This window comes from Microcaecilia unicolor, chromosome 8 (genome assembly GCF_901765095.1).
Source record: "Microcaecilia unicolor chromosome 8, aMicUni1.1, whole genome shotgun sequence".
In the NCBI taxonomy this organism is placed as follows: domain Eukaryota; kingdom Metazoa; phylum Chordata; class Amphibia; order Gymnophiona; family Siphonopidae; genus Microcaecilia; species Microcaecilia unicolor.
In genome coordinates this window covers 200,246,217-200,264,647 of record NC_044038.1, presented here as the reverse complement: position 1 = coordinate 200,264,647, position 18,431 = coordinate 200,246,217, and the positions used below count along the sequence as shown (strand labels likewise).

Sequence of the window (18,431 nt, the reverse complement as noted above, 5' to 3'; positions counted from 1 at the left end):
CCTGGACAATATTTGGCAACTCATTGCTGATTTAGGTAAAACTGTGTGCCCAGGTACAAATATTGGAACATAAAGTACAACAGCCAGGAAGAATTCTTCTTATATGATATATTTGACTAATCACGTAGAAAAGCTTGAGAAAGATATGCTTATGACTCAAAATCTACAGTCTACTATTGTAAAAGATGTTGCAAGTTTGAGAAATTTGAGCTGCTTGAAAATTATTCTAGAAGTAATGATATCTGTTTTCTGAACTTCCTTCAAGTGATCACTGTTACCCCAAGAGATATACCAAAAACAGTGTTTTCCCACTTCTTCAAGCCAAATACCCCCTTAGTCTAACAAGTAACAACCAAGTACCCCTGACCACAGATCAGTCGTTTCAGCAGAGATTTTGCAATGGACATTTTATTATTAAACAGTTAACTAACTTGGAAACACATATAACAGGCGTACAGATCACTTGAAATGGAATTCAGGAACAAGACACAGTGATGTTTCACTACCATATAAACCTGTCTGGCCCCTTGACAGCTGTATGTTGTTCTTACAGTCTGAGTGAAAATGAACAATAAGTTCATACAGATGGGGGTCTATTTATGAAAACAGGAGAAAAGAAAGTTCTCCACAGAAGGGAAGAACTTCTCCGTAGTGACCAGTCAGATTCCTTGTTTCATTTTTCCAGAGAATAAAAGATGAATCTTGATTGATCAGTATGGGCAACTTCTCCACTTTTGTGAAGAAATTTCATTTTTGTCTTAATAAAGATTTCCCAATGAACCGAGACACTTTTCTATGCACATAACAAATGAAAACTAAAATAAATAGCACCATAGTAATGGACAGTACAAAGTGTCTTCAGAATATGCAAGGAATTCAACATACAGCAACTTAAATGCAAATGTGGTCTGTTATCTCTTAGCATTCTGTGCGTAGAAAATCAGCGCAGTTATCATTATTTGTTATAGTTCATGCTTATGTACCAGTGGCGTAGCCACAGGTAGGCCTGGGTGGGCCGGGGCCCACCCACTTAGGGCTCAGGCCCACCCAATATTAGCACACGTTTAGCGGTAGCCGGTGGGGATCCCAATCTCCACCAGCTGAACACTTCCCACTGATGGTAACAAAAAACGCTACTGTCCACTATACTGGCACCTGCACATGCTCAGCTTTCGGCACATGCCTGCTACAGACTGCCAAGGTGGAAAGGAGCGTTTTTTTCACTAGCTGAGATTTTTTTTGATTGGGGGGGGGGGGGTGAAGGGAACACTTTGTGCCCACCCACTTCTTGCCTAGGCCCACCCAAAATCTGTTGTCTGGCTACGCCTCTGTTATGTACATTCCAAAAGCTGACCTATTCTAACCACACCATAGAAATAAAATCACTTTTTCTGCCTTTGCTCACTGTTCATTTTAATTGTGTTGGTCCCAGTCTCTGGCTTAAATTTTTGTCTGTCTTCTTTTGTCTCTCTTGCCAGGGTCTCCTGTCCATTTGACATTTCTTCTCTCTCCATGTCTATTATCTGTTTATCCTCTCTGTATCCATGTCTTTCTCCCATGTTCAGCATCCCAGAACAAACAGGGGCTTGACATATCCCCTTCCACCCCCAGAGAAACAGAAAGAGAGGGGTCAGTGACTCCATCAAATTACCTCTAGTGGAAGGTTACAGATAGGCCTGCCAAGACTTCTTGCTGTTTTCTGAGACTGGGAGACTTCCACCCCTAGAGAAACTAGGATGAGGACTCAGCAGACCCAACACATCACGATTGTTGCAGTGGTTGGGTCTTGCCGCATCTGAACAAGTTCCACCAACTCAGACAGGGCACGACCCGAACAACTGCAGCAATCATGATGCCATCAGTGGAAGTGTAAAAGAACCAATATATCTCCTTCCAACCCCAGGGAAAGATTGAGGGGCTTGGCAGCCATGGCTATGGAGTCACCCACTGTAGTACAAATATGTAATACTAGCCGTTAAGCCTGTAAAAATGGGCGAGTATTGCAGCCCTCCTCTCTCCCCTGGCCTCACCCCGTCCACTGATCCTCCCCCCCCCCATATCCAGCGACCCTCCTCTTTCCCTTGGCGTCCCCCCCTCCCCCCATGTGCAGCACCCCTCCTCTGTGCCCTGCTCCCACCCCAAGTCCAGCAACCATGGCCTCTCCCCCCATGTCCAGTTACCCCTCATCACCGCCGCTCTCCCCCCCCCCCTCCGTGCTGGGCCCCCTGCACTGACCTGACAGCGCCTCTCACCTCCGTGTGAAAGCGCTACAGGCAGCAGCAGATCACTCTGCTGCTGCCTGCAGCGCTTCCATAAGGAGGTGAGAGGCCGCTGTCAGGTCAGTGCAGGGGCCCGATCAAAGGGGAGCGGCGGCGGGGATGGGGGGGAGGGTGGAGGTTGTTTCGCGCGATGTTCCTTTCCAGGCGGCAGCGGCAGTGTCCGACAATTCGACTCCGTTTCCCTCTCTGTTCCGCCCTCTGACGTCATGACGTCTTGACGCGAGGGCGGGACAGAGAGGGAAGTCTGTACTGCGCATTTGCAAGTGAGTACAGTCACTTGCCATTTATATGTTTATCAACAAAATCTTGACTACTCAGTGTTTTTTCTCCACATTTACACATTTGATACTATATAGTGTTCTCAGAAATTTTGGCAGCGGGAGGGGGCATGAAGGAGTACTGATCTGCAATGGCAAAAAAAAAGCAAGTGTCTATTTTTACTGAAGCATTTGCTTCCTTTTGCCACTGCAGGGCAGAGTAGCTGGGTTGGAGCAAGGAATGCTTCAATTTCCAAAGACCTTTGGTCTGACACAGTATCGTAGTCTTACGATTTTAAATGTAAACATTTTCTGTATCCACAAAAATCCAACCTCCCCCCCAACAACAGGTAGGACATTCTCCTTGGAAGTCACCATACAAAAATATTCTAATTCTCATGTCATCTGAGCAACAGCAACCATAAATCTCTCCACTACCAGGCACACTGTAAAATACAAAACCTGACAACTCACCATATATGTAGCAAACCTGACATATACTACACGAGCACTAATTCCTAAAATTCAAATAGCAAGAACCCTACCTATGAATAGGCAACACTACAAATATTACATTGGGCCATAAAACACCAATACACCTACTACTGGTCAAACAGAACAAGTGGGATTTCTATAGATCTCTACACAAATTACATGCAAACAACAAACTGCACCTCGGTCACAGTCACATAGGAGCTAGATATGTGGATCTAGTGGGTACTACTGAGCACCCCCAGTTTTGAGCAAGCTTCTTATTATGTCCAGGGAGGGGTTATTTGTATTGTTTGGCACCCACAATCATTTTCAAATGTTAGCATCTATGCACAGTCAGACCTTCACCAAATAGAGATCACAAATTAGAAGTAAAAATATGAAAACAAAAATTGAACTGGTAACCCCCAAGAAGTCAAAATTCAGCACTCAACACTGGAAAAATAAAACCAAATTCATTTACTTTTGTATTGAACATAAATACTAAGACATCCACGATACACATTTCCTAAAACTAACATATTCTAGTTCGTAAGTTCAGAATAAAAACACTTTTTTTTCCTACCTTTGTTGTCTGGACATTTTATTTTTCCAATCATGTTGACCCCAGTGAGTTTCTCTCTTCTGCTTTCCTGTCTGTCTTCTGCCCACTTTCTCTATTTGTCCTTTCTCCTCACTCCTCCTGTCTTCTATTCCCTCACATCTGTTTCTGACCTATTTATCTTTCCCTTTTAGCTCTTTTCTCTCTTTCTTTTCTGCCTTTCTGTCTATTCAGATTTCACCCTCTATCATCCTCCAGTTCTCCTTCTTTTACTTTTCACATACCTATCAACTTCCCATCTCCTCTCAGTCCTTAGCGCTCCCATTTCTGATCTCACTCCTCCCCCATTCTCTAATTCCCTTTTATCCCCCCACATTACCACCTTTTTATATTCTGTACTCACTACCCTCCTCTCACTAATCTCCTTGACAACCCCTCAAGGCCTCTCCTACATGGTTCCATCATGTTCAGCATTTCCCTTCCTTCCACCTTTGTAGCTCAGCATCTTGTCTCTCTCTCTCTCTCCCCTTCTCGCCACTCCCACCCTTAGAGCCCATCTTCTCTCTTTACATCCCTACTCTTGTAGCCAAATGTCTTCCCTCTCTCTCACACCCCCAACATTTGTAGCCAAATGTCTTCCCTCTCTCTCTGTCACACCCCCAACATTTGTAGCCAAATGTCTTCCCTCTCTCTCTCTCTCACACCCCCAACATTTGTAGCCAAATGTCTTCCCTCTCTCTCTCTCTCACACCCCCAACATTTGTAGCCAAATGTCTTCCCTCTCTCTCTCTCACACCCCCAACATTTGTAGCCTATTATCTCTCTGTCCCCTCTTCATTCTCTACACCTACAGTGCAGCGTCCCTCCTTTCTGGCTAACAATGTAACTTCTACCTTTTTCTCTCTCCGTCTCCCATAGTCAACTCCCCCTCTCTATCCCTTTCTTCTCCTTCCCCTCATAGTCGGCATCTCCCCCACTCTCTCTCCTCTCCTTCTCGCCCATTCTTTTCCTCTCGCTCAATATTCAGCATCTCCCCACTCTTTCTCACTTCATGTCTAGAATCCTGCTGTCTCTTCCCTCTCTTTGTCCCCAGTATGCCCTCTCCCTCCTTAGCATTTCTCTTCCTCACTAGTGTTCCAATATATGTCCCCCTCCCTATCCCATCCCACTCATTTGGTCTAGCTTTTCTCTTTCTTTTTACTCCTATACCCCCACCAACCAACCATTGGTCCAGTTTTACTCCTCCCCCCCCCCCCCCCCAACGGACAGCGATTCACAACGCGCTGCCTGTGCCAACATTGGAGCCTAATGTCTAACCTTACCGCCCACCTATGCGGAAACAGAAAGTTGCATCATAATGAAGGCTTTGATGTTGGCACGAGCAGCACATTGTGAATCGCTGCCCTGCTGCCGGAAACCTATGTCAGAAGATGGCGTTCAAGTCTGGTCAGTCCCAATTAGCAAAGAATTTTACAGAAGGCTTGCTGAATGTGTGGGGTCTTTTGTAAAACACTTACATAAGTATTGTCATACTGGTCCATCAAGCCCAGCATCCTTTTTCCAACAGTGGCCAATCCAGGTCACAAATACCTGGCAAGATCCCCCCAAAAGTACAAAACATTTTATACTGCTTATCCCAGATTTTCCCCAAGTCTAATTTAAGGCTACTCGGAAAACGTGGTTCTGATCATTTACAAATCACTTTATGCATTTGCTACCAGACTGAGCATATAAATTGTGTGTGTGTGTGGTTTTTTTTTTAGAGTGACTACGTATCTCTGGAACATGGGCACATGGGCGCACACATTTACACGAGCTGTATGGCTGGCACAAGTGCTTGCACATATATACCTGGTTATTTTGTAAAGGAAAGTAGGTGCTAATCAGGTGCCCTCTGAACATCACTGTTATAGACTCACTCCCATTATTTTTTTTTTAATTTGTTTATTGATTTTCAATTTTAACAAGATTACACTTGTTTTGAAATACAGCAATAGTTAGATTAATAAGAAATTCAATAATTCTTCATATTAACAATAAAGCAAAGAAAAAAGTAATAGCTTATTATCACAAACATACATTTTAAGCTTCCTTAGACCCCATTTAAATCATGGGGCGAACAGAGTTAGGGAAGAATTATTACTTAAACTTATATAAAGGAAATAAGGTGGCGTAAATACTCCCATTTACTTTAACTATTAGATTTGCTTAGAATCTAGAAATGATTTTAGACTATCTGGTGAAAAAAGGTTTATTTAACCTGGCCCAACCTAACTAAGCATTTACACGGATAGGCAAGGAAAAACATCCCGCCTATCTCCAACGTTCTTGCTTTTAATGCTAGAAAAGCTTTCCTTCTCTGTTGGGTCGATTTTGTAACATCAGGGAAGATTTGTACTTCTATCCCACCAAACAGGTTTGAAGATTTTTAAAATAAAGTTTCATTATATTATTCAAATCCTGTTCGAAAATCAGGGAAACTATCAGAGTTGACCGGTCTGCATTTTCATCCACCGAGCGCTCTAGTATTGCTGAAATGTTCTCAAGGTCTAAGTTAGTGTGTAGTCCATCCTGTTTTTTCCCATTCTCTCCTTTAGGGCTTGGAATGTAATATATCTTATTGACAGGCGGCATCGCTTGGCATTTTTACAACTTCATTTAAGTATCTTTTAAATAGATCATAAGGATTAGTCCCTGGGAGTTTGGGAAAATTCAATAGTCGCAGGTTTAATCTTCTATTGAAGTTCTCAATTTGAAACAGTGGACTTAGACTGATGGGAACCCTCAACTGGTAGGAGGAGTATCATTCTGTGCTGTGAGGAGAAAGCCGGAAAAGATCACTCTGGAGCAGTTGTGGGATGCCGTTGGTAGCATGGAGGTAGTTCTGATGGAAAAGTTGGAACAGTTTCAGCAAGGGAGAGACTGTCTTCAAACTCAGGTAATCTGCCATGAGGAATTTGTTTCAAAGTGAAAAGAAAACTTTGGCTATAGAGAAAGATCTGGTGGCAGTGAAAGAAGTTCAAAATACTTTGATTAAAGATTATATGATTACACATCAGAAACTAGAGAAGTTAGAAAATTATGAATGGCGGTTAAAGCTGTGGTTCATTAATTTTCCTAAATCTCCAGTTTTATCACCATTGGATATGTTGAAGAAATACATGATGGAGGCTTTGCAAGTGCCTGAGAAATCGTTACCACCTGTTACGCGGGTTTACTATGTTGATTGGCGAGGGGATACCCAACGAGAAGCAAGAAAAGGTGCCTTGGACAGTTTTGACCTCTCTGGGTTTCTAGAGGGGTCCTGTCCTTTGGTGACAAGGGCTACACTGATTGCTTCTTTTGCCTTAGAGCCAGATCAGAACTGGCTCTTACGATTGTATTTTTGATATAAAAGAAGGGCTTCCTGGGACATAAAGTTCAAATTTTTCCTGATCTCTGTAGAGCTACTCAGCTCAGAAGGAAGGCCTTTTTGTCTCATAAATCTGAACTGTTTGCTCTTGGAGGGTCGCTTTTTTTCTTCAATTTCCGTGTAAATGTTTTGTGAAGTTAGAATTAAAGTCATACGTTTTCCTTGACCTAGACCAGTTAAAAAAACTTTTTCCTTGATGCAAGAAAACCTCCTAGACCTGTTACGGCCTCTACCCCATCCAGTAGTTCGGCAAATGAAAAGTCCTAATGTAATAAAGACTGGCTGTCACTGTAAGAAATTTTCCTTGATTTTCCTTAATTTACCAGTTTTTATCTCTGCTATCTGGTATTTTCTCGAATCCCCTCCTTCTTGGATTTTTATTAAATGGTATAAAGATCCTTGTTATTGCTAGGTTTCCTTTTGTAATTGAAATGGAGAAGTTTTGTAATGAGGAATCTTTTTCCGTTACTCGAGTTGTCTTGATTGTATTTTTAAAATATATAAAATAAAATAAAAATTCATAGTATTTTATGAAAATGTTTTGTATCAATGAAATTCTTGGTTACTGTCTCAATCTCTTTATGTAATCCACTTTAAATTAATTGGTTTTAGCCGAGTACGAGAGATTAATGTAATTAGGAAAAGCATAATTAACATGGATGTCTAAAACATGTTATCACAAGGACCCTGAAGTAGAGCAAGGAAAGAAAACACTCACTGCTTCTGTCTCCTTTTTTGTGTCTTTTTTTCCTTAGGGTCTAAATGGGCCTGTTGGACAGAAGGGAGAGGTACGCTTCAATCAGATTACTCTTAGCATCTGTAGTTTTGCCACATTAAAAATCTTTGGAAGAATCAGCATTAGACTAGCTGTATGAAAGGTGTTACAAAGCGCAGAGTGTTCTTTCTAAAGTCCACCTAAGAGGCCAGATATTTGGATTACAGTTACGCTCATGAAGGCAATTAGATTGTTCCTAATCCAATCCTTTGCATTTCTTATCCACTTATTCCTAAAACGGGTCCAAAACGGAGTGCATTAAGATTACCAATATAATGGATTGGGAGTATACAAAAAAAAAAAAAAGGTTAATCTTACAAATCAAATTAGTATGAAGTAGATATGTTTTCAAATACTTATGAAAACTCCAGTATGGACTGCTGTTCTATATTTAAATATAAACTGTTCCAGATGAGAGAGGCTTGATAAGGGAAAAATATTCTCCAAACTCTGCTTAAAAACATAGGCCCTTAATTTCTGGAAAATGTAATGGACCAAGGTCATGAGAATGAACAGTGTGAGTAGAGTTAGATCTTTTCAGCAAGTTACTTATATGTTCTAGGCCTGTATTGCTTTAAAAGTCAAACAGGCATTTTTGAAGGTAAAAATGAGTCTGTACTGGGAGCTAATGAAGATTTATCAACAATGGTGAGACCCTTTAATATCTATTGCAGCTAAATGCGAAGATCAGCTAAGAGCCTGCAGTCGTGAGCAGGTTTAATGCAATGCAATTTTCTCATAATAGCTTTTGCTGTTTGCTGAGTTGTCGTCTCTCAGTGGCGCCTTAAGGAGCTCGGCAGGTGAGCTCCAGAGGCCCCAAGCGATCAAACCCACCAGAGCCACCCCCACCTGGACCGGAACGGACCGGGAGGATACAGGACCGAAGCCTGAACCTTGCTAAGTTGGTTAGCCCAACCAGGCCCAAAGATCCAAAGGGCAGGCGACTAACATCAAACGAACGTGTCCCCACCACGCGGCACATCTGCTCACTGGTGACCGAGGCCTAGAGAGACCTAACCCACCGGGACCACTCCCGACTGGACTGGAATGGTCTAGAGTTAAATCGGAGTTAGATTGTTGCCGTGCCGACCGATCCAAAAAGGCCGGTAATCTAGAAAGCGAACGGCAAGTTTGGCGAGTTCACCCGAAAACTCCGGTACACATCCCAACGGGGACAACCCGAGAGCGAGCCCACTGAGAAAATCTCAAAAATCGGACCACTACTGGGTGGATCAGACCGAGACCCACCCTGGGCCGAGTATCGAAGAGCGATCTGTGTCACTAATTGCAACGAGCAACGGATTAACTCTCCAGTTCGGACCAAATAAACCACGCGGCGGACAAAAAGAGGCCCAACAACTGAAACAACCCAAGCGACCAACAGCACGAGCACAGAAGAGAAGAACTGAAGTTGCACATCACAACTTTAAACGACCAACCTTAAAGCCCTACCTGGTGGCCAACAGAACCGACCGCCGGGGCATGAGGCGTGCGGAGACCCAGGGAACGAGCCGAAAACCCGGAAGCAACGGAGTGTTCCCCTGCAGTGAAGAGGATCACGAGCATGCTTCTTCCAAGTGTGTGCTGACACGAAGGGAATCCAAGCTCCCGGACAAACAACGAGGTCAGCCATAGCTGCACTTCGGACGGCTAGAACTACAGCAGAGAGAGGTCCAAGAAGGAATAACCCGAAAGACCACCACTAACTCCAGGACCGCTTCTCTTCTCCCCTCGCAAAACTCACGGAACGCCCTTCCAGCAGCCCAGGACGAACCTTCACTGCCAGAGGCACGAACTAACGCGGACACAAACCCCCGCCCAGCTCTCCCACACCAGAAACCAGCTCTCCAGACCACACTGGGCAAAAAAAGAACAGCACAATGGAAAATACCCCTGCACTGCTCCTGGTATGCTCCTTTGAATGATCTAACAATTTATCTGCTAAACAACAATACAACATGCTAAAAGACTTCCCAAAATGCTTCCAAAAAAATCCAGTTTCAAGGTACTGAGAAGGGTCTGCTTAAACTAACGCATGCAGCAATAATTTACATCTATCTATATATAAGTGCCTTCCATGTCGCTGAAAGCAATTACTTAAATGTACATGCTTGTTTAGTTTTAATTTGCTTAATGTAAGCGCTGGCTTTACACTGATCTGCGTAAATTTAAATGTAAATGCTATCTAGCTTTGCTTTGATCTGCTTAATGTAAATGCTGGCTTTGCCCTGTTTTGCTTCAATTTAAATGTAAATACTAACTCTGCTTTAATTTGATCAATGTAAATGCTGGCTTTGCCCTGCCTTGCTCTAATTCAAATGTAATTGCTAACTCTACGTTAATACGCTACACACAAGGCAAGAAGGATACTCCAGCCTAGTGTTAAGGCACAGGAAATAACTGCATGCATAGCTCACAATATTGAACCACTTATGATCGTGTCCTACCTCCTGAACCCCCCCGAACATAAAACAACTGAGCGAACATCTCTATTGATTTAACATAGACACCTCGTACACTCCGCCTTGCAGACTCTGCACACTCCTATTCTAGAAATTGACGCAGTGCCTTACTTGAGGATATGAACCCAAACAAAATACTTTTAATCACTTACGGGCTGATTCCAATCCTACTCTCATATACAACCTTTGATACAGATAACAACAAGCACACAACTCACAAATCATACATTACTCACATACGCAGAATGCCGGCCCAAATAAGCAGCAAAAACCACGATGAGCTCATAGCCTACGAACACCAACAAAGAATACCAAATAAAGACTCCAAACCGGCACACCAAAATAACAGACAACTGATAAAAATCACCACAATCCCGAACTCAAGAAAAACACACCAATTAATACAAATAGGTTAGGAAAACCAACTCGATAACCGACTGGGTAACGGAAGATCACCTTGACCTCCTCCTCATCAATGAAACCTGGATACATAACGCTAAAGACCCAATTATCCTAGAGCTATGTCCACCAGGATATAAAATCATTCACTGGACGAGAGAAGGAAAAAGAGGCGGAGGCATCGCTATAATCTATAAATCACAATTTACAATCACAACTACAGCCGAATTGATCCTCCCCCAACTCAAAATGGCAGCAGTCAGAGTCACACACCCTAACCTACAGGACCAACTAAATATAATCCTATTCTACAGACCTCCAGCCAAATGGCAAGAAGCACAGATCCACTTCACAGACTTCATATCAAACACTTGTCTATCATCCCAAAATATCATCATAGCAGGAGATATCAACCTCCACCTTGAAAACACCAATTCAAACAATGTAGAAGAATGCAAGGAATTCCTCCACCTCTGGGAGTTCCACTGGCCTAATATACAGCCCACCCACAAACACGGACACACCTTAGACATTATAACTCACAAAGTTTCATCAGACACGAACCTCACAATCAAGGACACAAGATGGACAATTACACCTTGGTCAGATCATTACAAAGCAAATACATCCCTCCTTTGGAAAACAAAAGAAAAAAAACAACACCAGGAAAAAAGAACTTACAGTACAAGAGGCAAAATAGACCCTCTAACATTCTGGCAACAAATCTATGCCGCCGAATGGACAACAACCACAGAATCACCCCAATTCTTACAGGAATGGGATAACAGATGCAGAAAAGTTCTAGACAATATAGCTCCACTCCAAACTAGAACCTCGCATAGAACTGACTCTATCCCATGGTTCAACCAAGATCTGAAAGAACTAAAAACAAAGGTCAGAAGACTAGAAAGATCATGGAGTAAAAAAAAAGATGAAAACACACTTAAAGAATGGAAACAATTACAAAGAAAATACAAATACAGCATCAGACATACCAAAAGAACGTACTACAAAACCATAATAGGACCAGACTACAAGGATACACACAAACTCTTTTCACTCGTAAATAACCTCCTAGACACCACACGAGTCACCTCAAATAGCACAGACACCCCATCGGCAGCCGACCTAGCGAACTATTTCAACGAAAAAATTACAAAGCTCCGAAGCATGATACCAAGAAACACCACTGAATATTCAACTATCCTTGAATGCCTAGACCCAAAACCTGGGGAATATCCAGCTGACTGATCATGGACCAACTTTAACCCAATTACAGTAGATGAACTCACACACTGGCTTAAAAAATATGCCAAATCTCAGTGCAAACTAGACATCTGCCCCACCAACCTAATAAGAGCAACCCAAACAATTTAAACATGACCTCACGAAACAGATAAACTATAGACTCCTACATGATCTCTTCCCCACGGAAACTGGAAACATACTACTCACGCCGCTGCCGAAAGATGCCAAGAAAAGCACAATGGACTTAACCAACTACCGACCAGTTGCCTCCATCCCACTCACTACAAAGTTGATGGAAGGCATAGTGACGAAGCAACTCACAGACTACCTGACCAAACACTCAATTCTACACGAATCACAGTCAGGGTTCCGCGCAAATCATAGCACCGAAACCGTACTAGTGTCTGCAATGAACTCCTTCAAAAAAACAATTGCAATCGGCAAGAACATACTCATATTACAATTTGACATGTCCAGTGCCTTCGACATGGTGGATCATGAAATACTATTATACATTCTAGAATACTTCGGCATTGGAGGCCCAGTCCTGAAATGGTTCAAAGAATTCCTCACTACCAGATCCTACCAAGTTATAATAAATAATACCAGATCACCGTACTGGTCACCGGCATGTGGAGTCCCTCAAGGATCCCCCCTTTCACCCACAATCTTCAACTTGATGATTCCACTAGCCAAACTCCTGGCCGACCAAAACCTCAACCCCTACATATACGCTGATGATGTCACAATCCACATTCTGTTTAAGAAAGACCTAAACGAAATAACCAACAAAATCAACCAGAGCTTCCAGATCATGCACTCATGGGCGGACTCATTCCGGCTATAGCTCAATGCTGAAAAAACCCAATGCCTAGTCCTCGCATCCCAATACAATACAAACATATACTCCACTATAACCACACCTTACTGCACACTACCTATAGCAGAAAACTTGAAAATTCTGGGAGTTACCATTGATCGAAACCTCACACTCGACACCCACGTGAAGAATACAACGAAAAAAATGTTCCAATCGATGTGGAAACTCAAAAGAATTAAACCTTTCTTCCCAAGAAATATCTTTCGCACCCTAGTCCAGTCACTAGTTATAAGCCACCTGGACTACTGCAATGCCTTGTACGCAGGATGTAAAGAACAGACCATAAAAAAACTCCAGACAACTCAAAACACAGCAGCCAGACTCATCTTTGGAAAACCTAAATATGAAAGCGCGAAGCCCTTGAGAGAAAAACTGCATTGGCTTCCGCTCAAGGAACGAATTGAATTCAAGTTATGTACAACTGTGCACAAAATCATCCACGTAGATGCCCCACTCTATATGCTAAACCTAGTAGACCTGCCGCCCAGAAACGCCAAAAGATCGGCCCGCAAATTCTTAAACCTGAACCTTCCCAGTTGCAAAGGAGTGAAGTACAAACAAGCATATGCCACGACCTTTGCATACAAAAGCACACAGTGCTGGAATGCACTACCCAAAACCCTGAAAACCATGAACAATCTAACCAGCTTCCGCAAAGCTTTGAAAACGCATCTCTTTAACAAAGCTTACAAAAGTCTCCATCAATGATACAACTGTTCCCCCAATTCACCCAAACACACCTAAACACCTCTCATATAATCTACCCAAGCTTCCACCCAACTACCACCTCTCTTACCTCTGCTTTTGATCAATTGTATTTAAATTAGGCACTGTCTTTATCATAACCTACTCTGTAAGCCACATTGAGCCTGCAAAAAGGTGAGATAATGTGGGGTACAAATGCAATAAATAAAATAAATAAATACCATTCTAGCAAGTTGATTTTTTTCCCCCAGTAACTTTCTAGTTAACCCAGAACAAAGGGAGAATCAGTAACTGGACTAGTGAGGCAAAATTAACTTCTCAAAGTAATTAACTAATCAAAGTATATTATTATGTTTTATTCACTTTATTGTTTGTAAGCCACGTTGAACTTGAGTCTGTTTCGGGCTAATGTGGGGTATAAATGTCATGAATGAACAAATTTTAATTTGGGTTTATTGTAGGAATGTGTTCTAGGAAAATGCGTGAAAAGTATGTAAATTAAATAGAAAAGAAGTTACACCACTTAACTAACAGCATATTTAAAATTTTAAAAACATGTTTGTTTTTTTCAAACAGCATACAGTTAACTATGTACTTTGTTGCCAAAGGATGTGGTGATTGTAGTTAGCATAACTAGAATTAAAAAGATGTTAGATAAGTTCCTGGAAGAAAAATCCTTAACCATGTAGGCTTGGAAAAACCAGCACTTATTCCTGGGGATGGATCTTCTCTTTGGGATCCTGCCAGGTAAGGTACTTGTAACCTGGATTGACTGCTATTAGAGACAAGATGCAGGGCTTGATGGACCTATGATGTCACTCAGTAAGGCACTTTCATGCTCTGCTTTTTGCTTTCTGTAGCCAGGAGTTAGAGGTGAGACGGGTCCAAAAGGTGCTACTGGCCACAATGGCACAGCTGGTGTTCCAGGTGTTCCAGGCCCTCCTGGACCATTGGGCTTCCAGGGAGAACAAGGAGTTCCTGGCATCACTGGGAAAGCTGGAGTTCCTGTAAGCATTCCTTTTTCCTAAATTATAAGCAGATACTACAATAATGCAATTAAAGTGTGCATCTTGTACCAGAACATTTTTTTTGGGGGGGGGGGGGGGGGGGGGGGGGGGGGGGAATCAAGACCCAGGGTGATGGTTCTTAGTTATTCATGTAAGTCTAATTTATCTATTTTATTTATAGGTACAGATGTACAGTAAAGGCCAAAATTGGCTTCAGTTCAGTTTACAATAAACAAACAACAGGCAGAAAAGGGTTTCAGACAGGGGCATAGGCGGTCGGTGGCCCAACTGTTTGGGGAGGCTAAAGGGAGTGGGGTTAGGGGTGGGGCCTAAATCCATAAATGTCTGATAACACACAGAAAAAATAAATAAATAAAAATAAAAGTCACAATACCTTTTATTAAATTTAGATATTAGATATGTATCATGTCAAAGAATAAAGTGGTTGCTCAAAGCATATTCTAAGCACAATCGCTCAACTGCAAAACACTATGCACAACTTTGTGCAAAAACACACTCGGAACCTTACTGTACCATAAATATTACACTGGGCAGAACCTAATACACCAATATACCACCCATACGGAAAATGCAGACCGTCAACAATATGAAACAAGGGATTATATCATCACAATTCTCATGTAGAGCCACAAAACACCCTAATTCATGTTTAATGTGGGATAAAATGCCATAAATAAGTAAATAAATATAAACTTTTAATGTTGAGCACCTGATTCTCAAAGTGGACATATTCCAAACACTATAATGAAAATTAAATTATCTTTTCTACCTTTGTTGTTTGGTGACTTTTTCTGATCATGCTGGCCCAGTATCCGATTCTGCTGCTATCTATCCTCAGTGCAGGTCAGGAAGTCATCCTCGTTAAATATCTCCCTGGCAACCCAGGACACCTCCAGCCAACCCCCCCCTGCTTTCCCAGCAGTAAGGTAAACAAACCATAAACCAATTTCTACAACTGGTTACACAAGGCTAGAGGGCTTTCACTGCAGCTCCTGCTGTGAGGATGGAGGTAAATCAACAATTTAAACCCCCCTCAGAGCACAGCAGGGGAGGCTTAGCCTCTCCAAGCCTCTTATACCGGGCGCCTATGGACAGGGGAGTGAGAGCCACATTTAAAATTTTTTTTATATATGTTAGAGTGAAAAGATGAGTTTTAGGAGCAGCCTCAAACCTATGGTAAGAGGGTTCAAGGTGGAGCGAAGAGGGGAGAGTGTTCCAGAGTTTGGGACTGCACAACTGAGGGCTTTATTTCACTAACACTCATGGCCAGGAGGATAATTCATCTTTATTTAAAAATGTATACACTGTTTTCACCAACAATGAAGTTATTCCATAGTGTCCTCCAGACCAGCACAGACAAATGGGTTATGAACTCCACCTAGCAGATGGATATTGAGCATCACTGACTTTTTAAGTAGACCTATAAGTGAGCTGTGCTGCTCCCCTAGAGTCAGGCTGTTCTCAGTCTACAGCAGATGGTGGACCTGGTAAGTTTGTGCAGTCCTGATCTAGAAGTTCAGTGAGGGGTTTTGGGGGGGGAGGGGGGGAAGGGTTTAGACTCCTTGAGGTTTGTGAGTTCACTGTTTGTGTATATAAAAAAAATTAAAAGATAGAGTAATATTTTTTCCCCTTTGCAGCAGTACTGGTATTTCTGATGGTGGTGGTGGGGAGTCTCCATAGCTTCGGGAGGGTGTCATACCTGGATGGCTGGATCCTTCCCCCCCTTCTCCCCACCTTCCCTGGTGTTTGGTACCTCAGCTGGCCCTCTCGTGAGAGCCTGAGGGGTCTGCTCAGAGTCTTTCTTTAAAAGAAAAAAAAAGGAGGAAAACGAGCACTTGTGCAGCAGCCTGCTTCTTGAAGCCTGCTTCCCCTGCCGTTGCTTGAGCCTCCAGTGTTTCCTCAGGAGGGGCCCCATGCAGTGGCGTAGCCAGAGTTTTGGGTGGGCCTGAGCCCAAAGTGGGTGGGCACAAAATTTTCTCTGCTCCGCCCTACCTCCATCTCAAAATATAAATACTTTAGCTAATGAGGATCCTCAAGCTCAGTCAGCTGAAGACTTTCTCTGAAGGTGGCCAGAACTCTTTTACCAAGCTTGGCAGGCAGCAGCAATGACCCTAAGCCACTGATGCCAGCACCCCACACATGCTTAGCTGTAGATGGCTCAAGGGTGCTGTTGCCAGAGCTTGGTAGAAGGGAGTTCTGGCCGCCTTTGGAGGAGGTCCTTAGCTGGGGATGCCTGGGAATCCTCACCAGCTATACACCAAGGGTTAGGACTGGCGTTAGACCTACTTGGCCCAGGTCAGAAAATAAAGGAGGGCTCCCCTCCCTGATTCCCTCTCTTCTTTGCCTCCCCTCCAGTCTCCCACCTGCCATTACTATCACACCAACAGACCCTCACCAAATACAGAACAAGGGATCACAAATTAGAAATAAAAATATTTAGACAAAATTTGAAAGGGAACCCTAAGAAGTTAAACATAGCATTACTGCAACACTGGAGACATAAAACAGAGAGGCATTTCCTTTTCTACAGAACACAATGGAAAGTCATTTGCTATGCACATTTCCAAAAGCTAACATATTCCATTTAAAACATTCAAAATAAAATGCTTTGTTTTTACCTTTGTTGTCTGGACATTTTATTTTTCCATCTTGCTGGTTCCAATTTCTCTTTTCTGCTTTCATCTCTGTCATCTGCTAATTCTTCTTCAAGCGGCTGCAGTCCATTTGTATTTTCTCCTATCTCCTGTCTATTCCCTTACTATTCCTGCCTCTGACATATTGATCATTCCTTTTTAGCTCTTTTCTGCCTCTCTCTCACCCTTCTTCGTCTCCTTTTTACTTTTCAACTACCTATCAAATTTCCATCTTCTTCTTTTACCCACTAGCTTTCCCATGCCCCATCTTACTCCTCCCCATCCCTACTTTCTCTTTTATCTTTAATCTACTCCCCATTACCATATTTCTACCCTCTGTAATCACTATCTCTCATTCATTTCCTTGCCACCCCCTCCTCCCCCTCTTGGCCTCTCCCACAGGGTTCCACCATTCCCATCGTCTTCCTACCTCCACCCTTCTAACCAGCATCTGATCACCTCCCCACCCCCCCCTGGTAGCCTTATATTTTCCTGCCCCTTCTCTTTTCATTCCTGTCCTCTCCCCCATGGCCCATTTTCCCCCCTCACCACCTACTGTGTACCTCTCCCTCCCTCTCATCCACCCCCATGTCTATCTCCCCCTCTCATTCCCACTGTCCACCATCTCTCTCTCTCCCTCTCCTTTGTGTTCTGGGTCCAACATCTCTCTCCCCTTCCCATACAGCATCTCTACCTTCCTCCCCTCTACCATCATGTCCAACATTCCTCTCCCTTGTGTTCTAATCCAACATCTCTCTCCCCTTCCAATGCATCTCTCCCTTCCTCCCCTCTACCATCATGCCCACGATTTCTCCCTCCTCTCCACCCCTATGCCTACCATTTCTCCTCCTCATCACCTATCCCCTCTCTATGCATCGTCTCCCTCCCCTTCACCTCATACACAGCCAAGACTTCTCCCTTCTTCACCCCTCCACCCCTTTGCTGCATCTCTCCCTTCTTCCCTGTGCATCTCCCCCTCCCTCCCTCCCACCTACCTACCAAACAACCATGCCTCATCTTTCCATCTTCCCTCCCCCCTGTGCAGCATCTTTCTTTTCATCTTTCCTTCCCCCTGTGCAGCTGCAGCAACTTTCACCTCATCTTCCCTCACCCTCCTTGCAGGCAATTTGAGTCGCAGGCTCCGCTCGCAGTCGCAGCAATTCCCACACACTGTCTGCCGGCTGCCGCTCAACAATCTCCTTGCGCTACTAAGCGCTAACCCGGAAGCCTCTCCTCTGCAGGGGGCCGGGTCTCAGTCTCCATCTGCGCAAGGAGATTGTTGAGCGGCAGCTGGCAGGCAGCGTGTGGGAATCGCTGCGA

General features: G+C 43.3%; 1 protein-coding gene across 1 annotated transcript in view; it reads left to right on the top strand.

The window, feature by feature from the left end:
• The window catches only part of COL9A3 (collagen type IX alpha 3 chain), a 169,712-nt gene that overhangs the window by 115,016 nt on the left and 36,265 nt on the right, over positions 1-18,431 (top strand). The window contains exons 27-28 of the mRNA XM_030213529.1: positions 7,737-7,769; positions 14,311-14,457. Of these exons, the coding sequence (XP_030069389.1) occupies positions 7,737-7,769; positions 14,311-14,457 (180 nt within the window). The remainder of the gene's footprint in view (positions 1-7,736; positions 7,770-14,310; positions 14,458-18,431) is intronic.